This window comes from Salmo salar, chromosome 05, assembly GCF_965601325.2.
Source record: "Salmo salar chromosome 05, fSalSal1, whole genome shotgun sequence".
NCBI classification, from domain to species: domain Eukaryota; kingdom Metazoa; phylum Chordata; class Actinopteri; order Salmoniformes; family Salmonidae; genus Salmo; species Salmo salar.
The window spans coordinates 33,389,895-33,414,034 of NC_138295.1; the positions used below are offsets into that span (position 1 = coordinate 33,389,895).

The window sequence follows — 24,140 nt, forward strand, 5'->3', positions numbered from 1 at the left end:
GGCAGCCAGCTCTAGGAAGAGTCTTGGTGGTTCCAAACTTCTTCCATTTAAGAATGATTGAGGTCACTGTGTTGATGGGGACCTTCAATGCTGCAGAAATATTTTGCTACCCTTCCCCAGATCTGTGCCTCGACACAATCCTGTCTCTGAGCTCTACGGACAATTCCTTCAACCTCATGGCTTGGTTTTTGCTCTGACATCAACTGTGGGACCTTATGTAGACAGGTGTGTGCCTTTCCAAATCATGTCCAGTCAATTGAATTTACCAGAGGTGGACCCCAATCAAGTTGTAGTAACATCTCAAGGATGATCAATGGAAACAGGATGCACCTGAGCTCAATGTCCAGTCTCATAGCAAACAGTCTAAATACTTATGTAAATAAGGTAGTTCTGTTTGTTATTATTTTTCATAAATTTGCAAACATTTCTTAACATGTTTTAGCTTTGAAGGTTGAGGATTTAAAAAAAAATCTATTTTAGAATAAGGCTGCAACATAACAAAATGTGGAAAAGGGAAAGGGGTCTGAATAGTTTCCGAATGCACTATATGTATGTATTTGTCACATTGGTATGAAGAGATTCAGACGCAGGAATTCGTAATAAGGGTTTTTATTTCACCCAAATGACGGTGTGCCGTGTAAGGGCACGGGGACAAAGACCAAACAAACACTATATAAAAACACAGGGTTGAGACCCAAACAAAAGAGCGAGGAGTACCTCAAATAAATAACACACGCACACAATGATTAACACACGGGACGAGACCCGTAATCATCAACACAATCCACAAGGGCTCTAAAGCCCAAAGCACACAGCACAGGTACTCACACGCACCAACGGACATTGTAACAATAATCGGCCACCCAATGGAAACCAAAGGTTACATTTATACAAATACAATCAGTGGGAATAGGGGACAGGTGTGCGTAATGACAGTTCCGGAGGGATCCGTGACAGTACTATATATGTTTTAATACAGTATGCGTGTGTTGTATAGATTAATGTCTATAGATTAATAAGTGGCTAAGTGCTGCAGCATTCAGGTTTATCCTCTCGCTCTCTCTCCTTCTCCTCTCTCTCCTTCTCATCTCTCTCTCTCTCCTTCTCTTTCTCTCCTTTTCCTCTCTCTCTCTCTCTCCTTCTCTCTCTCTCCTTTACCTCTCTCTCTGACCCCCAGTAGAGTCATGACCAGCTATAACTCACCTCATTATGGCCCTAATGGACCTCGTCAGCAACACGCTGGGACAGAGATACATCTCTCCATTTCTCTATCCCTTTCTCTGTTTCTCTTTCTCTCTTTCTCTCTCTGACCTCCAGTAGATTCCTGTCCTGCTATAACTCACCTCTTTATGGCCCTAATGGACCTCATCAGCAACACACTGTTACAGAGATATGTCTCTATCTTCTTTCTCTCTCTGTTCTTGCACTTTTCCATGCACTGTACCTGTCTCCCCGCTTCCCTTGCTAACCCTCCCTGCTTTCTCTGTTTCTCTTTTATATGCATATGAGACTGTCAGTGGTGTGTGTGTGTGTGTGTGTGTGTGTGTGTGTGTGTGTGTGTGTGTGTGTGTGTGTGTGTGTGTGTGTGTGTGTGTGTGTGTGTGTGTGTGTGTGTGTGTGTGTGTGTGTGTGTGTGTGTGTGTGTGTGTGTGCGCGCCTGTGAATGATGTGAACAGCAGTGCTTGTCTTCCACAGTTTGCCCCGTCTGGGGTTGGCTGTGCAATGGGGCAAGATGTTTGAATCTCAAACCAACATGTACTGTAGACTACGTCTGCTTGTCTCTATCTGTATTCTATACAGTCCTCTATGAACCAACCCATAACAGTGGCTTAGAAAAAAAGTGCTATCTAGAACCTAAAAGGGTTCTTCGGTTGTCCCCAAAAGAGAACCTTTTGAAGAACCCTTTTTGGTTGCAGGTAGAACCCTTTTGGGGTTCATGTAAAAACCCTTTCTAAAGTGGGTTCTACATTTCACCCAAAAGGGTTCTACATTTAACCCAAAATGGTTCCACATTTAACCCAAAAGGGTTCTACCTGGAACCAATAATGGTTCTACCTGGAGCCAAAGAGGGTTCTCCTATGGGGACAGTCGAATAACCCCTTTGGAACCCTTTTTTAGGACTGGACTGAGTATTTTTTTTATAACCACTGTGTGAACATTTATGTATTCCTTTCTTCCTCACATATGAAGAGAACACATTTAGGTCATGCATCTGTTTAGCCGTAGCTCTGAACAAACCCACTTTTAGGATCAATTAAGGAACAGTCTGTTCTGGTGCCAGTTGGCCCTAGACTAACACAACTGTGATGTCTGTGTGTTTAATGTCCCTCATCCTTAACTGACCAGTGGTGTATCTTCTCTCCTCTGGCCTCAGCTTTAGTGCTGGATCTTAATAGGATCAGTGGGAGAGAGGGAGGAAAGGATGAGAGAAGAGAGGAGAAGAGATAAGGGGATGAGAGCTGGGCCAGCAAACACATTATCTTAATCACCACTGACCCCCTCCCACCCAGCTAACTGACTGAGAGAATAATAGCTACAGAAGAGACGTTTTCTCTCCCTTTACTAACATGAACGCTTACTTGTTTCCTTGCTGTACACCAGGGTCCCTACAGGGGGAGCACCAGCGCAGACTGTACAAGGAACTGATGGCCAACTACAATCGTCTGGAGAGACCAGTGATCAACGACTCCTCTCCTCTTCTGGTGGAGCTGGGAATGACTCTGCTGCAGATCATAGATGTGGTGAGGGAGGGAGGGAGTGTGTCTGTGCGTGAGGGGGGCATCACTGTGTTAGCTACTTGTTTATGTGTGCAGAGCAATGGCGGTCGTTGCCGTTTAAGATGAGGTAGGATGATAATTTTTTTTAATGAACATGGCCTTATTTCTATTACAGCATATTGGATGATCTCCATATATATTCCATTCACCCAGCTCAATGTAACATTGATAGGTTTAGGCTACTACATGATACTAGAATTAGCCCTATACCCATCATGAGGTTGCTACAACCTAGCCTATGAATGAAATTGTATAACGTAGGTGCACAGGTCGGGAGAATTTTGAGTAATCAAGGTGACAGACAGTGTCACATTCAATACCGCCTTGCACATTCTTTCCTGCATCTAGCCGATCAAGGCTGTAATCATTAGTCCAACAGAGAGTTTCTATTGGCCAAATTCAGGTATGTTTATCACCGTTTCGTTCCGTTTTCTTCCTTTTAAGAAATGTTTTTCAACAGAATCAGTGCAATAAATACATCCCTGATCACACGCAAACACAGTTCACTTTCATACCAGACACATACTGTACAAACACCTCATTGTATATATATTTCCTTCTCACATCTATCTACGTTCTCTCCTCTCACCTTTTCCCTTCGCTTGTGGACTTCGGTGCACAACACGTCAGGCGAAAAAACCTTTCCAAGCCAAACGTTCATATCATGACTGCTAACCGTTACACACAGCCTACAGACTTGTCATGTCGTAGTCAACATAGCTATTAGAACTAACGTGTTATTAAACCCTGTACAATCATGCGGTACACTGTAGTCAGCAGCAATCAGTTTAGCAGTTACACCAGTGGGCCCCGGTGGCAATAAATTAATAAAACCAAAAGCTTACATTTACTTGGAAGAGTTCCAGTGTTGGTTAGTCATAGCCAGTTATCTAACATAGCATCCCTCTCTGTTTGACCTGCGTGTTTGAGTAGGTTAAACTATACTGAACAAAAAAATAACATGCAACATGCAACAATTTCAAAGATTTGAGTTACAGTTAATATAAGGAAATCAGTCAATTTAAATAAATTCATTAGGCCCAAATCTATGGGTTTCCCATGACTGGGCAGGGGTGCAGCCATGAGTGGGCCTGGGAGGGCGTAGGCCCACCCACAGGCCCACTCACTTGGGAGCCAGCGATCCCGCAGGTGAAGAAGCCGGATGTGGAGATCCTGGGCTAGTGTGGCTATATGTGGTCTGCGGTTGTGATGCCAGTTGGACATACTGCCAAATTCGTAAAAATTAGGTTGGCTTATGGTAGAGAAATGAACATTCAATTATCTGGCAACAGCTCTGGTGGATATTCCTGCAGTCAGCATTCCAATTGCACGCTCCCTTAAAACTTGAGACATCGGTGGCATTGTGTGACAAAACTGCAAATTTTAGAGTGGCATTTTACGGTCCCCAGCACATTCTGCACCTGTGTAATAATGATCATGCTGTTTAATCAGCTTCTTGATATGTCACACCTGTCAGGTGGACGGATTAACTTGACAAAGGATAAAATGCTCACTAACAGGGATGTAAACATATTTGTGCACAAAATCTTTTATTTCAGCTCATGAAACATTTGACCAGCACTTTACATGTTGTGTTTATATTTTTGTTCAGTAATAGCTAGCTGCATTTTACGCTAGTTAGGTAAGTAAAAGTGAGAAAGAATATATACTATGAAATATAGTTAGCTCTCTCTCTTTTGCTTCTCCTTAATTTTGGAAGAAATGAATTTGTTCAAAACTGTTCAACTATGGTCTTTCTCTCTCTGAGTCAACTACTCACCACATTTTATGCACTGCAGTGCTAGCTAGCTGTAGCTTATGCTTTCAGTACTAGATTCATTCTCTGATCCGTTGATTGGGTGCACAATATGTCAGTTCATGCTACAAGATCTCTGATAGGTTCGAGGTTGTCCTCCGGAAGTTGTCATAATTACTGTGTAAGTCTATGGAAGGGGTTGAGAATCATGAGCCTCCTAGGTTTTGTGTTGAAGTTATTGTACCTAGAGGAGGACAAAAGCTAGCTGTCCTCCTGCTACACCATGGTGCTACCCTACAGAGTGCTGCTGAGGCTACTGTAGACCTGCATTGCAAAACAGTGTGTTTTAATCAATTATTTGGTGATGTGAATATATTTAGTATAGTAGATAGTTTAAAGGATGTGTTTTTCTATTTTTATTTTTCTGAAAGCCTCTGAGGAGGATGGTCCTCCCCTTCCTCCTCTGAGGAGCCTCCACAGGTGTGGAGGTGTATGTTGATGAAACCACGACTGACACTTTCACTACTGGTGGGCTTTATAAGAGAGATTTTGAAGCTTTGAACATTGTCTGTTGAGAGTCCTGTGTGTGTGTGTGTGTGTGTGTGTGTGTGTGTGTGTGTGTGTGTGTGTGTGTGTGTGTGTGTGTGTGTGTGTGTGTGTGTGTGTGTGTGTGTGTGTGTGTGTGTGTGTGTGTGTGTGTGTGTGTGTGTGTGTGTGTGTGTAAGCACATGTGCATGTGTGTGCGCATAAGCGTAATGTATTAGTATGAGTATTAGTCTATGTGTGTGAGTGTGTATGTGCATGTCTTCACCTTATTGCTGTAGTTGCTAGCCATGTGAAAAGAGTTGTCCTGGACCTAGACCATACTGTATATCCATACAGATGCAGCACCTGTGGTTCTGATTTGTAATTTGACTAGACTGAATGAAATCTATTCATTTTCTCTTTATTATGCATACTTTTGAGCACAATATTCTATACTTGTTTTCTAGTACAATATTCTATGCTTGTTTTCTCTCATAAAACATTAAGGGTATTTCAGGGTTCTAAGGTTTTCCACAAATTGCTTAATTGTCTTTTCTCTGTCGTTTTTCCTCCATCTGCCTCCTGGGGTTTAACTGGGCCGTGCTACTGTTCACTTCTGACACCATGTAACAATGTTGTGTGTTGTGACAGAACAGAGACAGGGGAGAGGTGTCTGAAGTTAACCCGTACTTTAATACAGCAACCCCCCCCAAGCACCGTAGTACAGCTCTATCAGTGTGCACCATTACAGGCCAGCCTTGGGAAGCCTCAGTAAGCATGTCCATAGTGAGCCACTCTTGGGAAAGCCTTTCTTCGTCTCCCTACGGGGTTTCCATGTGTCCCCAGCAATGGTATACTCCAGAGTTAGCATGTGTTTGACTGTGAACACAGAGTCACCCCTGACCATGGCGGTAAACAGCGCTCCCTTAGTGTTGATGTAACTTCCTGGTATGGCGGTCCACTGTCCCGTGGTGATGTTGTAACGGTCCATGAGGCAGCGTAGGAAGTCGTCTGAGGGCCCATTGCGCATCACATACAAATTGTCCCTGTGGGCCACCATACAGTGTCCGTAGCTCTGCGGCCTTATCATCGTGGTGGCTAACATCCACTCGTCCTTCGCCGGGATGTACTCGTAGATATCCGTGGTGTCTGGCGGCCTCCAGAAACAAACAAACATCCGCCTTCGGGCGATGGCGCATGCCACAGCTGCCACAGGCCGTGGTGCGGACTGCACAAACGCCCATTCTCCTGTGGCTACATCATAAGCCTCGGCGGAGGACATGGTTATTTTCTGGTGCTCACCGCCGATGGCGTACAACTTCCCCTCGTGTCCCAGAAGGGTGAAGTCGGCACGGGGCTGTTGGGGTCCAGGAAGCATGCTCCACGTACTCGTCCCTGGGTCGTAGCAGAAGCCACCATCCACCGTGCCTTTGCCATAGCCATAAATACCCCCCACCACATACAGCCGGTTGTCCAGGACGGCAATTCCCGCCATGGAGGTGCTGGCGTGGGTGGGGAGGTCTGTTAGGTGCCTCCACTCTCCCTCCACCTCGTCCAGATAACACACGGTCCTAAAGGAGTCCTTCAGCAGCTCCATAGACGGTGAGTGGGTTCCCAAAGCGACAAAAGATGCTGGCGACAAAGACTCTGCATACCGTATCAACTCCTCAGGTAGAGTGCTTGTTGCCTCCCCCTTCAGGTCACTATAGGCGTCGCAGAGGAACAGGGCAGCACAGTGGAACAGGTTGGGTAGACCAAAGATGGCCGCCGCGTGGTAGAGTAGGAGGCAGTTGTCAGAGTCAATGATATCACAGAGATGCTGGGACAGTGACACCACCTGGAGAAAGGCAGCACATTCCACGGCCTCTATTAGTTCATCCGGGTCCTGTAGAGAAAGTTTCTCGCCCCTGCACACTGCCAAAGCAATCAGGAAACCCCGTGCATGCACTCCTCCTTTCAGATGCAGCTCATCCTCCTGGCTCTCCCTCATGCCAGACCGGAAGAGGGCGCGGAAGTACTCGCTGCACTGCTCCAGCAAAGCCCGGTCCACAGTTAAAACGCTTCCCTCCACCCTTACCCTCAGAGAGCCTGCCTGTTGCACTCCCTCCCCCAGCTTGGGGCTCTCACTTTGGGCTTCGGCAGCCCTTTCAAGTCCCTGGCTTCTGGAGGCCTCCATCTCATTCTGAGGTTCCTCTACCTCAAACTTGTTCCTGGTGACAATACACTATGGCAAAGTGACACAGGCTAGGACTGACAAGGTTTTCCCCAGGCTTGATGATATTTCAAGGTGTGCTAGGAGTGTGCAGAGTTGTATTGCTGCCTCTCTGCCTGCTCTGAAAATAGAATGGTGCTAAAGATAGCAACAGCACCGCTCACTAGCGTCTGATAGGAAATGGAAACTGTTGACATCTAAGCGACATTACAACAGGCTGCAGTTGAAACTCATAGGAAGCCCGCCATTGACTGCGTTATGAATAATGAAGTAGGTACAAACTGAAATGACATTTTTACTGCTACTGCTTATCTACCACCAACATTACAAACTGCTATTACTATAAATGACAATAACAATATGGTCAAATAAAGTGTTGCATTATATAAAAATGACTGTTATTATGCTAACAACTCTAATTGAAGTTTGGGGAAGCTAATTTTCACCATAAAAACAGAACTTTATAATAAAGCATTCCATGCATCATCGCATTTCCAGCCATTTGCAGACTACTGTAAGATAGCCTACTATTTGTAATGTGATGAGTCGATTGGATAGTCATAATTTAGGCTAGTAATATACTGAAACTCAATCATTGTTCTCATGGCTAAACGAGTATAGCCGTAGAGGCCTAGGCTATAGGCTATATCAGATACGTTTCTTCCTTCTTTGCAAGGGGAAAAATGTGGCCTTTTATAAACACATTTCATGCAGTTCTACTACACTTTATATGACTGGAGATATTAGCAGAATCTTTTTTTAATATGAGAAATTACAGGGTAGCCTACTCTGCTGATACTGACAAACAGACATATAAAAACGACGCTGTCCATATAATAGGCCTACGAGAAGGGGAGACACAAATAGAAAACGACATCCACTGGAGGAGGAAATTATTGTCCCAGAACAAACTTTTAAGTGGCACTGAGCTAACAATGATAAAGAGTGAATATGCTCAGTGCACACTCATCGGGAATATGGCCGATGCGCTCCGCTGGTGCCAATAAAATATAGGCCTACTGTTGTTCGCTCAATTAAGTTGAGAATTAAGGAAATTTAATTAGCATAATACAAAAATCCTATAAAAATTTGTACATTTAAGCTAGAATATCAGATATCAGGTTTTTTTGCCTTGGATGCGTCTCAATCCACCACATCCGGGGATGTTGCACTTCCGCATCTTCAGTGAAAGGTGACAGAGCTAGAGCGGTGTTTGTCAGACCATGAGACATCCCAAAAATGTATCTTCTTACAAAATTGTCTGTAGAGTCCGTATGGCATCTACGACTCCCACAAGCGTCTTGGGACTCATAGTAATATGACCCCTCTGTGGAAAGGTGAGACTCTCACGAACACGTACATGTTGGTTGTTTTGCCAACAGGCCTCACAAGACTCATCTGAAGGTCCCCCAGTACCAGTTGAAAAAATTAATGGAAGTACACTGTACTGTATATACAAAAGTATGTGGACACCCCTTCAAATTAGTGGCGTCAGCTATTTCAGCCACACCCGTTGCTGATAGGTGTATCAAATTTTGCACACAGCCATGCAATCTCCATGGACAAGCATTGGCAGTAAAATGGCCTTACTGAAGAGCTCAGTAACTTTCAACGTGGCACTGTCATAGGATACCACCTTTCCAACAAGTCAGTTTGTCAAATGTCTGTCTTGCTAGTGCTGCCCCAGTCAACTGTAACTGCTATTATTGTGAAGTGGAAGCATCTCGGCGCAACAACGGCTCAGCCGTGAAGTGGTAAGCCACACAAGCTCACAGAACGGGACCACCGAGTGCTGAAGTGTGTAGCTCTTCCTCGGTAGTGCGTCTGTCATCTGTCCTAGGCTACATAAAGAAAAATGTTAAAAAGTAATGAGTTTGATGCAACAAATCACAACGTTTAGCTTAAAATGTAGATTTATTAACATTATTAGCACAAAAATGCGCGCAAGGCAGTAGGAGACAGACGAAAGTGCATTTGACTACTGGACAATGAAAGAAAGTTGAAAACCAATAGAACATGACAAACATAGGATACTGGTTTCAATGACATATGGAAGTCTTTCTAAAGTTATTACCTCCACGGATATGGTGGGATTTTGCCTAGGCTACTTTGAAGCAAGGTAAAACATGCCTCATAATATGTAGTAAAGTGTTCAGGGTTTCAAACACTTAAGTATATATTTTCAAAATGCATACTGCCTCCAGCTTATTTCAAATTCGTTTGTGATGCGTTGATGAAGCCTGCCTTCCGTTGCCTATGCATTTAAATGGCAAATGGGAAGTGCGCTTCAATTACCAGTTGAGAAATAAAAATTGTAGCTATTTTTAATCGTGGACCAAAAACTTTTTTTAACTCACAATTGCATTTAGAATTGTAGGGCAATGATTAGGATTATGACCGGTCAAATGTATTTCCATCAACTGGTATTTCCATCATTGAATAGGCTTTTTTAAATGTATTTTTTGACAATTGGCCAGTGACAACTTTATTTATCGGCTTTGAATGTTTGGTATTGGCCAAAAGCCGGCTATTAGCGGCTAACAAAAACCCTGGTGTGTACAAGAAAGAGAGTCTCAACAGAGGGATGCTAATGCAGCATATTTTTAGCTTTATCAAAAATCTAGAAACTCTGTCACACTTTCCCCTTTGCTGTGTGTGTGTGTGTGTGTGTGTGTGTGTGTGTGTCTGTGTGTGTGTGTGTGTGTGTGTGTGTGTGTGTGTGTGTGTGTGTGTGTGTGTGTGTGTGTGTGTGTGTGTGGTGTACGTGCGTGCGTGCGTGTGTGCACTGTGCAGAGAAACACTGATGGAATATTGCACCACCATTCCATCCTCTCACAGTCAGAACAGACCCATGCTGAGACTCTGACACATGGACACATCACCACCCTATAGTAGGCTGTCTAATCCCTATGTTCTGGTCATTAGGTCCTCAATATCCCTATCATTCATACACGGACAGGAGAATAGACAGACAGACGTTTACACACACACACACACACACACACACACACACACACACACACACACACACACACACACCACACACACACACACACACACACACACACACACACACACACACACACACACACACACACACACACACACACACACAGAGAGAGACTACATTGACCTGTGAAGGGTATATAATCATATTTTTATAATGTCCATTTAATCACCAGGCATATTTGATACAGTACATCTCTAGGAGAAGGTCAGTAGCCAAATCCTCTGTTCTACCATGCTGTTTAATGATGCAGAGAGGGTTTCTTAATTTAAACAGGGCACAGCCACTCCTCTTGCTCTCTCTTTATCTCCTTCTGTCTCAGTCAACCTGCTCCATCACATCAGCTCTCTCAGTCAACCTGCTCCATCCCATCAGCTCTCTCAGTCAACCTGCTCCATCCCATCAGCTCTCTCAGTCAACCTGCTCCATCCCATCAGCTCTCTCAGTCAACCTGCTCCATCCCATCAGCTCTCTCAGTAAACCTGATCCATCCCATCAGCTCTCTCAGTCAACCTGCTCCATCCCATCACCTCTCTCAGTCAACCTGCTCCATCCCATCACCTCTCTCAGTCAACCTGCTCCATCCCATCAGCTCTCTCAGTCAACCTGCTCCATCCCCATCACCACTCTCAGTCAACCTGCTCCATCCCATCACCTCTCTCAGTCAACCTGCTGCATCCCCATCCCCACTCTCAGTCAACCTGCTCCATCCCATCAGCTCTCTCAGTCAATCTGCTCCATCCCATCACCACATCTCAGTCAACCTGCTCCATCCCATCAGCTCTCTTAGTAAACCTGCTCCATCCCATCAGCTCGCTCAGTCAACCTGCTCCATCCCATCACCACTCTCAGGCAACCTTCTCCAGCCACATCAGCTCATTCAATAATCTTTGAAATCTAAATGAATCTGTGTGCACGTGTTAACAGCTTCAAGACAATGGTTAAGAGTGTTAGGAGTGTGTAAGGAGTATTAAAAGTGTTCAGCATGTTACTGTACAAAATATAGTCTTCAAAGTGTGTAGGATGTGTTAGCAGATTAGGAGTGTGCTTGTGTTCTCCCTTCTCCATATTCTGTTCTCTGTCCCGGGCCCTGGGGCAGTGGTGTTTTTCCCCTTGGCTGCCAGTCAGTCGTTCAGAGCTGTAGAAACCAGAGTCTGTAAAACACACAGAGAGAACAAAACTGTTTGTGTTTTAAATATAGCTTTTACAAAAGCCAGATCTCTGATCCCATTCGTCAACCAGACTCTGAGGAAAGAGGGAGAGGAAACAGAGAGGGCATAGAGCCGTGCGTAGCCCAGGAGGGCATGCACAGTTCCCCTCAGGGCTACGGGAGATTTTATATTTGCTCTGAAATGTTTGTTGTTGTGTGTATTGGCTTTGGCTTTGTGGTCTGGTTGCAGCTTTAAAAATAATGTAACTTTTATTTAACTAGGCAAGCCAGTTAAGAACAAATTCTTATTTACAATGACAGCCTAGCCCGGCCATACCCGAACGACACTGGGCCAATTGTGCGCCGCCCTATGGGACCCCCAATCACGGCCAGATGTGATACAGCCTGGATTTGAACCAGGGCCTCTTGCACTGAGATGCAGTGCCTTAGACCGCTGCGCCACTCAGGAGGCCAAACAGCTATGTGCTATGGTTCCTTTGGTGTGATCTAGTTCAGGCTCAGGCCGGAACTGTGGTGTGTATGCTGGTGTGGTCCTTTGTCTTGGTCCAGTCTGTTGGTCAGGCCTAGTTGAGGTCTGGTCCAGTCTGTTTGTCAGGTCTAGGTGAGGTCTGGTCCAGTCCTGGGGTCTGGTCTAGTTGAGGTCTGGTCCAGTCTGTTTGTCAGGTCTAGGTGAGGTCCAGTCTGTTTATCAGGTCTAGGTGAGGTCTGCACCAGTCCTGGGGTCTAGTCTAGTTGAGGTCTGGTCCAGTCCTGGGGTCTAATCTAGTTGGCTAAGTCTAGTTGAGGTCTGGTCCAGTCCTGGGGTCTAGTCTAGTTTAGGTCTGGTCCAGGCCTGGGGTCAGGTCTAGTTTAGGTCTGGTCCAGTCCTGGGGTCAGGTCTAGTTGAGGTCTGGTCCAGTCTGTTGGTCAGGTATAGTTGAGGTCTGGTCCAGTCCTGGGGTCTAGTCTAGTTGAGGTCTGGTCCAGTCTGTTGGTCAGGTCTCATTGAGGTCTGGTCCAGTCCTGGGGTCTAGTCTAGTTGAGGTCTGGTCCAGTCTGTTGGTCAGGTCTCGTTGAGGTCTGGTCCAGTCCTGGGGTCTAGTCTAGTTGAGGTCTGGTCCAGTCCTGGGGTCTAGTCTAGCTGAGGTCTGGTCCAGTCTGTTGGTCAGGTCTAGTTGAGGTCTGGTCCAGTCAGTTGGTCAGGTCTCATTGAGTTCTGGTCCAGTCCTGGGGTCTAGTCTAGTTGAGGTCTGGTCCAGTCCTGGGGTCTAGTCTAGCTGAGGTCTGGTCCAGTCTGTTGGTCAGGTCTAGTTGAGGTCTGGTCCAGTCTGTTGGTCAGGTCTCGTTGAGGTCTGGTCCAGTCTGTTGGTTAGGTCTCGTTGAGGTCTGGTCCAGTCAGTTGGTCAGGTCTCGTTGAGGTCTGGTCCAGTCTGTTGGTTAGGTCTAGTTGAGGTCTGGTCCAGTCAGTTGGTCACGTCTCATTGAGGTCAGGTCCAGTCCTGGGGTCTAGTCTAGTTGAGGTCTGGTCCAGTCTGTTGGTCAGGTCACGTTGAGGTCAGGTCCAGTCCTGGGGTCTAGTCTAGTTGAGGTCTGGTCCAGTCTGTTGGTCAGGTCTCATTGAGGTCAGGTCCAGTCCTGGGGTCTAGTCTAGTTGAGGTCAGGTCCAGTGTTGTGACTCAGGGCAGGGCAGTGAGACTCAGATGGTGAGGGGTGCCCATGGGTCCTGTCTGGGAAAGACTCAATGCATGATTTAACGCGATTGGCTAATGGGACGAGCACAGCTGCCAACGCTCCACTGGGCATGGGTGTGTGTGTTTGTGTGTGTGTTGTTAATGTGTGTATTGATGTGTGTGTGTGGGTGGGTCGTGCATCATGCAGAGCCAACTTTAGTTAGTTTTTCAGTCATGTTGAACACTGAATGTGGCCCAACTTTGACCTTCTGGATGATGATTTGATTTGATGCATAAAAACAATGAGTAGATGAGAATGCGCCACATGATTTTGGGGATATTTCAGAGGAATAGCTACTTTAAGCATGAAATCTCCCTGGTGTCAAAACGTCATATTTTACCTTTCAAAGTAGCCTACCTGTCGCCATAGCTACAGCACAGCTCTACACATGGTTCACTGTATACAGCTTTGAGACAATAACAGGACTGCTTGATTAGGTGTAATGGTTTAATCACTGGCAGTAATGTCTCTAGATCAACAGTCATAAACTGGTATTACAGTAGCTGATTAGCATAGTCAATTTAGCCTTTCTGACACGATGGTCATTGGTTAGGCCATGCCACTGCAAACCAACAAGCTAGGCTTCAATTGTTAGCCACACAAATTGTATTAACATAGCAGATACAGTATTAGCTTAACATAGTCCAAATGCTCTCAGAGCCTGCTTCTGTTAGCATAGCACAGTGGATATTAGCCAGGATACTGTAAGTTGGTGATTTGCTAACTGTGGAGTTAATCGTTTATTTACTACCTTTGCGAAAACAACATTTTAGGTCAGGTCCCCATTCCCCCCTGACACACTCACTCACACACACTCACACACACTGAATACATCACACATTAAGATGTTGCTGCAAGTCATTTCTTGTGAGTATGATTACAGGGAGTGTAAAGGGCAGTAAGGGGGGGGGGGGCAACACTCTTTTATGCTATTTATACTTTGGCACTTAAGATAATGCTGCATTTGATGGGCTGTGGTGTTTGTGTTTGTTTGTGGGAGAGAGAGAAATGAGAGAGAGCGAGAGAGCAGGAGAGAGAGAGAATTACTTTTCACATTCCACAAAGTCTTGTTAATAGTTTTCTACATTGTGCTAGCTAATTATAATGCAAATTAAATTCCAATCTGTGGGTGTCTATTTGCTGCTTGTGTCGGGGAGCCAGTTAGTTTTGATTGGCTTCTGGCTCCCCATAGACAGCAATTAGACAAGCATCAGACACCAGCCCAGACACATTGTTAGACTTAAAGATACACTCTGGAACTTTTGTATATTTTCAGCCAGTAGTTTGAAAGTGGTGCTCACGAGCTAAAACTGATTCCCATTTTTTGTGTATTACGTCATCCAATTGTGTACTACGTCATCCATTTCGTGTGATAAGATACGAATTTTGCAATTCGTGTGATATGTTACAAATCCAATTTGTGCAATATATTAAAGGGCAACTCCACCACATTTTCATTATCTTCAGCATTATACCATTGTCAACATATGTGAAAACAGCTAATTTCTACATTTTGTAAAAAAATAAAAAGTTAAAATTTTCTACCCGATGACATCATCATCGTGCTTTTTTTACTTTTAATCCTACCGTGTGATGTCACAGAGAAGCATGTTTTTAGGATATTTCTTATCTTTTTAACCATAGATCATAGAAACACATTGTTTTCACATATGTAGACACTGGTTTGGTGCTGGAGATGATGAATATGAGGTTGAAATGTGGTGGAATTTACCTTTAAGAATTTGTTGTGCTTAAGATCCTGGAGTTCATCTTGAAGGGATAAGAATGATAACAATCTTAAAACATTCAGATGTGAAATATTGTTTAAAGTGCCTATGCCAAGGTCTTATGAAATTTCAAAGACGTGACTTCCATTTTTTGTGAAACTTTCTATTGGACTAATGAGGGAGACAGTGAATTTGCGTGTGTTTGCGTGTGTGTGTGAGTGTTTGTGTGGTTGGGGGTGTGTTTGTGTGTGTGTGTGTGTGTTCCCATGGTAAGGGATGCCATATCCAGCACAGGAGGCTGCTGAGGGGAGGACGGCTCATATTAGAAATGGAGTGAGTTCCAGCCACCTGGGATGTCCAGAGACCCTCACAGCTGAGCGATGCAGGGCTGTATAGTCGGTGACCTTGAGTTGGTGGAGGGTTGATATTTTCTCTTCATAAATTTGACCCTAACAGCCTTCAACACCCACCAAGCCCGCTCCCATCTGCTAGTCAGACACAATTACTGCAGGATCAGAACACACACATTGAGGAGAGGGGGATCTGCAAGCTGCCGCTACACACACAAGTACACATTCCCTTTAGAAAGAATGGAACTGTCTTCATCATCGGGGTCATTTGATGGAATATATTGTCACATAGCCTCCACTCTCAGGCCTACTTTTTAGAAGTGAGTGTTAGTGATTGATAGAGGGGAAGAGAGGCAGAAACCGACAAAAAGTGAGATAGACTAAGAGATGTCCTGTAGAGAGAGAGAGAACAACAGAGGAGGAAACTTATATCTGGATAATCACTTATTTACTCAGATCAAGCAGTCTGAGGTCTGTCTCTCTGCTGTGTGTTGAGTTGTTTAGGTTCATGGGGCTTGTTGTTTTAGATTGAAACGATGCGCCAACTATATGCTACGTGCCTCCACTGAACCCAATGCGTATAAAAACACTGTGGTTACATAAATGCGAGGTTTCACAGTCCAGTTGTTTTGTACCCATGCCAAACCAAAAGCAGACAATCATCAAAACCTTACCCTTTTCTGTTTACTGTAATGACATCCTGTTGTAGCCATTGAATTGAATTGTTCTTACCTTCTGTCTTTCGTCAGGATGAGAAGAACCAGGTCCTGATGACCAATGCGTGGCTACAGCTGGTGAGTAAATGGTTGAGGACTGAATGACACACAATTACCTATTATTTTCTCATGCATAAAATTGTACAATTGTATTCGTCACATGCTTTGTAAACAACAGGTGTGGACTAACAGTGAAATGCTTCCCAACAATGTAGAGAGAAAGAAAATAGAGAAATAATAGAAAAGTAAAACACGTAAAATATAAGTAATAATAGATACACAATAAGTAACGTAAACATGGCTGTATACGCCGGTACCAGTCGATGTGCAGGTGTATGAGGTAATTGAGGTAGATACATATAACTAGGAATAAAGTGACAGATAGTAAACACTAGCAGCAGTGTATGTGAAGAGTCAAAAAAGTTAGTGCAAAAAGGGTCAATGCAGATAGTTGCCTACCTTCACCACCTGGGGGTGACCCGTCAGGAAGTTCAGGATCCAGTTGCAGAGGGAGGTGTTCAGTCCCAGGGTACTTAGCTTCATGATGAGCTTGGAAGGCACTATGTTGTTGAATGCTGAGCTGTAGTCACTGAACAGCATTCTTACATAGGTAATCAAATAAAATTAAATCTCATTTTATTTGTCACATACACGTGTTTAGCATATGCTATTGCGGGTGTAGCGTAATGCTTGTGTTTCTAGCTCCGACAGTGCAGTAATATCTAATAAGTAATATCGAACAATTTCACAACAGTACAAGCAATACACACAAATCTAAAATAAAGGAATGGAATGGAATTAAGAATATATAGTATTTGGGATGAGTAATGCAAAATATGTAAACATTATTAAAATGACTAGTGTTCCATTATTAAAGTGGCCAGTGATTCTAGTCTCTCGGTCATAGTTTTGATGCACCTGTACCGACCTCGCCTTCTGGATGATAGCGGCATTAGCTCTCAAAAGGCATTTAGCTCTTTTGGTAGGCTCGCGGGATTTAGCAGGATTTGTTATAAGTGTCCGGATTGGTGTCCCAGTCCTTGAAAGTGGCAGCTCTTTAGCTCGGTGCGGATGTTGCCTTTAATCCATGGCTTCTGGTTGGGATATGTACGGTGACTGTGGGGATGACGTTGTCGATGCACTTATAAATGAAGCCGGAGACTGATGTGGTAAACTCCTCAATGCCATCGGATGAGTCCCGGAACATATTCCAGTGCTAGCAAAACAGTCCTGTAGCTTAGTATCTGCTTCATCGGACCACTTCTGTATTGAGCGCCTAGGGTTGGGCGGTTTCCAGATTTTCATATTGTCATACCGTCCTTCTCTCATTCCGGGATTTACGGTATTTACCGGCTTAGTACACAAGGGGGCGCCAACGAATTCTAAAAAGATGATTGGGCATCTGTTACCAGAATGCTAACAAAATTAGCAAAGGTAATAGTGAATTTCCATGGAGGCTGCTAGCTAAATATGCTAATGAGCGCAAATGAAAATAAACTAATTGCAAAGATGGGCAATCCAGCTCATGAAGTTATACATGAATAGGTAGAAGCTACCAAATGTCATTTTTGGTGAGTTTGGACATTTGCAAGTGAATATGAACAAGAGACTGTAGAAATGAACAAAGTTTTGACGCATGCTTGTCTTCTCTGAAGCAGCATGTATACACACCATGTCTGTCTTGAGTCGGTAGTGCAACGGCCCTGCCTGCTTTGCTCGGAGAAGATGGTGGAGGAGCAGACAGGGAGGAGCAGACAGGCCAAGAACAGAGAGAAGAAAAAATCAAAGGAAATCAAAAGATAGCAGTGGCAGCTGTACAGACAACACATCCAAAGGGCTTTGACTTCTCAAACATGGCAGAAAGCTTAACAATATGATGCCCTGTCACCTTATTATTTCAGTAACTTACTTGGATAACGAGCAAATTAAACCTAGGTGTCACGTTAACGCAGAATTCTTCATTTTTCACACAGGAAAATAAGATAATTCGTGTAAGAAAACTCAGGCTGCGTTTTGTAAACGCAGATTTAAAACGTTTATTGTAATTTTTGCTGGGCATCAGACTCATTTTGTGCTTCAGTTGTACTTCTCCACTCAGATGAGAATTCACTAACAGGCATTCTGTCAGCAGACAGCACTCTGACTGATGGGCAGCTTTTTTCTCTGGTACTTTTTTCAGTGTAGCCAGCCTACTTTTCTCCGGTAAATTCCAAGATTATCTTTAAGCAAAACATTAGAAAATGTAGCTGGCTACATTCTTTCTATGATAAACATTAGAAATTGATGGCAATGCATTGTTTTTGCAAAAAAAACGAATTTACTTGTGTGGCTACCAACCAAATAGCATTACACTTCTGTTCATGAAAATTAAACTATTTTCTGTGAAGGAAAACTATAGTTGCACGTCCCTGATCATTTTATTGAAGTTAAAAAAAACACTGACTTTCAATATAAAACGCCACCCCTGTCAATACACAGCTGGACTCACTTGCTCCCTCTTTCTCCCGTTGTGCTATTTACAAACACACATGTGACTGGCTCAACTGTTCTGGGGGACTATAAACCTTCATAATGTGAAATAATGTGAAGGGTGAAATGAAGAACGTGCTTTATCTCCTAACGCATTGACTGCAGGTATTTATTTAAAAAGAAGCTTCAAATAGTAACATTGATTGAAAAATGTAAATTAAATAGTTTCAACAGTATTGACGGTTTTGAAAAACTATCCTGTGGCTATTTCCAAAAACTACGATATATTGTATACCGCCCGAGCCTAGTGTTTGGTACTTCTTGTTTGAGTTTTGTATTGTAACCAGGAATCGGGAGGATATAGTTATGGTCAGATTTGCCAAATGAAGGGCGAGGAAGAGCTTTGTATGCGTCTCTATGTGGGGAGTAAAGGGGGTATAGAGTTTTTTTCACCTGTAGTTGCACAGGTGACATGCTGGTAGAAATGAGGTAAAACGGGTCTCAGTTTATCCTGCATTGAAATCACTGGCAAGGAACGCCGCCTCTGGATGAGCAGTTTTGTTTGCTAATGGCCCTTTACAGCTCGTTGAGTGCGGTCTTAGTGCCAGCACTGGTTTGTGGTGGTAAATAGACAGCTATGAAAAAAATTTATGAAAACTCTCTTGGTAAATAGCATATCCCCCATCCCACCGAAGAGACAGTAACACCATCTCAGATTGATATGCCAGAGGGGTTGTCTGGTAGGATCACATCCTATTAGTTGTATATTGAGATATCAATAGCCTGTCTATATTGTCTCTTAAAAATATTGCTTCTGTTGAGTTAAACCTGCCAGTTATTTTTTTTGCCATTCTGATCTTGATCCAACATATTGGATTGGACATCTTGGATTGCTTATCCTGATGTTCCGTTGGTAATCTGGAGGATACATGCTTATAGAGAGTTGATGAGGTTGGATTTCTGGAAGGGGCATGCAGTCCACCTTATTTAGTCTTTTCTCTGTCATTGACATGACACACAACCGAAAGAGCAACGCCTCCACTCTCCACAATCATTACAAACAGACTTCTGACCAATTTACATTTCCCCATTACTTTATTAAAAGTGTATTTATTTTTTCATTTACCCCTTTATATAAGTCTTGCAATTGTGAAAAAATCCTGCCAGCTGGTCAGCGCATGCTCAGAGTTTGCGTCCTGGTAATGGCCCTGTTGCCTTGTGAATGTTAACCTGTTTAAAGGTCTTCCTCACATCAGCTAAGGAGAATGTGATCACACAGTTGTTTGGGAACAGCTTGTGCTCTTATGCATTGTTCAGTGTTGCTTGCCTCGAAGCAAGCATAGAAGGCATTTAGCTCTTTTGATAGGCACGCGGGATTTGGCGGAATTTCTTATGAGCGTCCGGATTAGTGTCCCGCTCCTTGAAAACGGCGGATGTTACCTTTAATCCATGGCTTCTGGTTGGGATACGTACTGTCACTGTGGGGATGACGTTGTCAATGCACTTATTAATGAAGCCGAGGACTGATGTGGTAAACTCCTCAATGCCATCGGATGAGTCCCGGAACATATTCCAGTCTGTGCTAGTGAAACATTCCTCTAGCTTAGTATCTGGTTCATCGGACCACTTCTGTATTGAGCGCCTAGGGTTGGCCGGTTTCCAGATGTTCATATTCAGAATTCAGAATTCTTCATTTTTCACGCAGGAAAATAGCATTTCCCCCATATGGTAAATAGCATATCCCCCATCCCACCGAAGAGACAGTAACACCATCTCAGATTGATATGCCAGAGGGGTTGTCTGCTGGATCACATCCTATTAGTTGTATATTGAGATATCAATAGCCTGTCCTTATTGTCTCTTAAAAATATTGCTTCTGTTGTGTTAAACCTGGCAGTTATTTTTTTGCCATTCTGATCTTGATCCAACATATTGGATTGGACAGCTTAGATTGCTTATCCTGATGTTCCGTTGGTAATCTGGAGGATACATGCTTACAGAGAGTTGATGAGGTTGGATTTCTGGAATGGACCTTATTTAGTCTGATCTCTGTCATTGACATGACACACAACCGAAAGAACAATGCCTCCACTCTCCACTCTCCACAATCATTACAAACAGACTTCTGACCAATTTACATTTCCCCATTACTTTATTAAAATTGTATTTATTTATTCATTTACCCCTATATAGAATTCTTGCAATTATTCATTATTTTCCTATTGTCCAATTAGGACGCCAGCCTCAATGTTCTAGCCAATCACTCAGCTAGTCAATGTTGTGTGGATTATGCGACGCTGGCTTTGGCTCATATCATCAGAGAACGCCCTCAGGCTCAGAGTGCTGCCACAACCCTTCAGTTGACAGACTGCCAAGACACAAGCTCAGACTGGATCTTTCATCAGAGAATCAATGAAAAGCCCCCCCCCCCCCCCCTCCTGTGAAGCTTGGTGGAAGACATTTTTGACCATCTTTCTGGGTTCTGTCCTCAGTATTTGTTTAATGTGCCTCTCTTCTGTGTGACTATCTCTAATGTGTTTCTCTATGTCCTTCCGTCAGTACTAGAGGTCTTCACGGAGCAGCAGCATAATTATATAATTCTCTCTTTCTACTGCAGCAGGCCTGTCGGGTCTGTACGGGCCCTTACTGGCAAATCAGTTATAATTCCACATACACAACGAGACCGGTGACAATCAAATCAGATCCAACCTAGACTCGTGAGATCATTACGAATTCTGGACCCACTCGGGTCCCGGTCTCAGGTATTCAGGTACAGGTGGACCTGAATATGTGTCTCTCTGTGTTCTATCCTCAGTACTGGACTGATGTGTCTCTGTGTTCTGTCCTCAGTACTGGACTGATGTGTCTCTGTGTTCTGTCCTCAGTACTGGACTGATGTGTACCTGAGCTGGAACCCAGAGAAATACCCTGGGGTGCAGAACCTACGTTTCCCCTCCAGCCAGATCTGGACCCCTGACATCCTCCTCTACAACAGGTGAGCTCCCACATTCCTCCTCTGCTCCCATCATCCTCCTCTCTCCTCTCTCCTCCCACAACCCCTCTCTCCTCCCATCATCCTGATCTCCTGCCATGATCCTCCCCTTCTACAGATGAGCTCTCGCATTACAAGAGGTGGAACCTCCATCCCCTGTTAAATGGCAACTTTGTGATGCAGTCATTTATGATTGATCCTTTCTTGGGATGACTTTCGAGCTGACATTGTCTATAAACCAACAGCATCGGAGCGTCTGTGAGCTGGCATCACCCTGCCTGGAGGGCCAGGAAATATTGAATAGGAAAATATGTTTACAGACGTGTTAAGTGCAGAACTCCCTCAGATTGTGTGTGTGTGTGTGCGGACGTGTTAGCATTGAGAGGCAGTCGGGTAAGCATGTTTTTAGACGTGCACAGTGTTTGGGATTCAGGTGGGGTTTGTGTCGTCCTGTCTCATCTCTCCCTTCATCACCCCCTCCTCCTGTTAGTGGCAAATTTACAGAGATTGTATCTACCCTTCTTCACTTAGCTATGTAGGGCAAAACACAAGCAGATGCACTGGTTAGACATGTGAGAAAGAGAAATACATGGAGTGAGGTAGAGACAGATAATTACAATCTCCATGCATGTAATCACCACACACACACCACAGCATCACAGGATCACAGGATTAAGGAGAAAAAAACAAAAAGTATTTCATCCTGATTTTAAAAGCCCTGCTGCATTTAGAATAGGGATTACTCCTCTCCTAACCTCTCACCCCTCTCTTTACCTAACCGGCTTCCCCCCTCTCCCTGCCTCGCTTTGTCCAAAAGGGTAACTAGTGCAGGAGATTTCCTTCCTATTCTATCCTGTTCTATTCTATTCTATTATTTTCTACTCTATCCTGTTCTGGTCTATTCTATTATGTTCTATTCTATTATGTTCTATTCTATGCTGTTCTGTTCTATTCTGTTCTTGTCACGTCCTGACCAGCAGAAGGAGCTAGTGTTTTAGTTTTGGTCAGGACGTGGCATGTTTGTGTTGGGTATGTTTGTATTGTTGATTGGGACTTCCAATTGAAGGCAGGTGTGTTGAGTTGCCTTTGATTGGAAGTCCTATATAGGTGTGTGTGTTTTTCTTTGGGGTTGTGGGTGGTTGTTTTGCACTGCGGTTTTTTTTAGCCTGCAAACTGTTGCTGCTGTCACGTTTATTGTTTCCTGTGGATGCTTTACTCCTTTTGTTGGGTAATTAAAAAATGAGTATTCACATACCTGCTGCGCCTTGGTTCATTTCAGAAGACAGTCGTTACAGTTCTATTCTATCCTGTTCTGGTCTATTATATTATGTTCTATTCTATTATGTTCTATTCTATCCTGTTCTATTATATTCAATTCTATTATATTATATTCTTCATATAAAATGAAAATGCTTCTAGTATTTTTGGTGTGCGTACATTTATGACACTATAAAAGTTAGGGTCATTGGTTTGGGTCATTTTGAAGTAAACATCACAGATGTTGATGAATTTCACCATAAGAGCAGGGTTAACCTTGTAGACCTTCTAATATCATGGAGCTGCAAAATATAATCAGTTTTATAGCAGTGCTGCTGAGGTTTAGCTGCCCCAAAGGGAACCTTACATTTACAGTCTCCTGCAATGATATGCACCATTGACACTCACACACGCACGGCTAAACACAGTACTTTGAGACTCACACACACCGCACGCTCACACGGCATGCACACACACACGCACACACGCACACACACACACCAAAGCAACAGACTTTAATGACACACACACACCATTAAACCGTTCGTCATGAATGTGCAACCAATAACATGCTGGTCTGGCAGCAGTGTATATAGCTGAGGCACCCAGGCTCATCAGTATGCTTCATAGATGAGAGAACGTAAATATTCATTTATTCACTTCTATTGTAATTTAATGGGAGGTGATTGACTCAGTTTAATACATTATTAGTGTTTTGATCTAAAAAGACCATTTTATTATTGAATGCTTTATAAGTACACACAAAAGAAGGATCAACAACATGTGACAGATTATGCATTGTTTTTCTGCATTCCATTTCATTCATTCCCCCTCTGAAAGATCCTGTCACATCTCAGTCTGCCTGGTATTCAGCCGCCGAGGGCTGGGGGATGAAAGGGACGTTGAACACGTCTGATTTCTGTTTGTTTGTGACTCAACACATAGCAGGATTAGACTACAAAATATTGTTGATTGCATTGGTAAACTGTCGGCAGCATTGAGTTAGCTGTGAAGGAATCCTGAATAGCAACATGTGTTTCCTAAAGAATATGTGCTGAATATAATAGCATGGGGGTGTGAAATGCTATACATTACTGTATGATACAAAAACAACTCAAACATGACACATACACACTACCGTTCAAAAGTTTGGGGTAACTTAGAAATGTCCTTGTTTTTGAAAGAAAAGCTATTTTTTTGTCCATTAAATTAACATAAAATTGATCAGAAATACAGTGTAGACATTGTTAATGTTGTAAATGACTATCGTAGCTGGAAACGGCAGATTTTTTATTGATTATCTACATGGGCGTACAGAGGCCCATTATCAGCAACCATCACTCCTGTGTTCCAATGGCACATTGTGTTAGCTAATCCAAGTTTATCATTTTAAAAGACTAATTGATCATTAGAAAACCCTTTTGCAATTATGTTAGCACAGCTGATAACTGTTGTTCTGATTAAAGAAGCA

General features: G+C 43.6%; 2 protein-coding genes across 3 annotated transcripts in view; one reads left to right on the plus strand and one right to left on the minus strand.

Moving 5' to 3' along the window:
* LOC106604681 (neuronal acetylcholine receptor subunit alpha-7) overlaps window positions 1-24,140 on the plus strand; it is a 71,072-nt gene that overhangs the window by 26,724 nt on the left and 20,208 nt on the right. Inside the window, exons 2-4 of one of the 2 annotated variants that reach the window (XM_014199581.3) lie at window positions 2,602-2,741; window positions 15,985-16,029; window positions 21,306-21,415. In XM_014199581.3, the coding sequence (XP_014055056.1) occupies window positions 2,602-2,741; window positions 15,985-16,029; window positions 21,306-21,415 (295 nt within the window). Of the gene's footprint in view, window positions 1-2,601; window positions 2,742-7,452; window positions 7,541-15,984; window positions 16,030-21,305; window positions 21,416-24,140 lie in introns of those variants that run through there. The other variant, XM_014199584.3, reaches the window with a different exon arrangement.
* LOC106604682 (kelch repeat and BTB domain-containing protein 13) lies at window positions 5,733-7,384 on the minus strand. The gene has a single exon (XM_014199585.3). The coding sequence runs from the start codon at window positions 7,232-7,234 to the stop codon at window positions 5,804-5,806; it is 1,431 nt and encodes a 476-aa protein (XP_014055060.3). The 5' UTR covers window positions 7,235-7,384; the 3' UTR covers window positions 5,733-5,803.

Excerpts from the sequence above, each read along its gene's own strand:
- LOC106604682 (XM_014199585.3), bottom strand. The coding sequence starts at position 7,234 with ATGGAGGCCTCCAGAAGCCAGGGACTTGAAAGGGCTGCCGAAGCCCAA.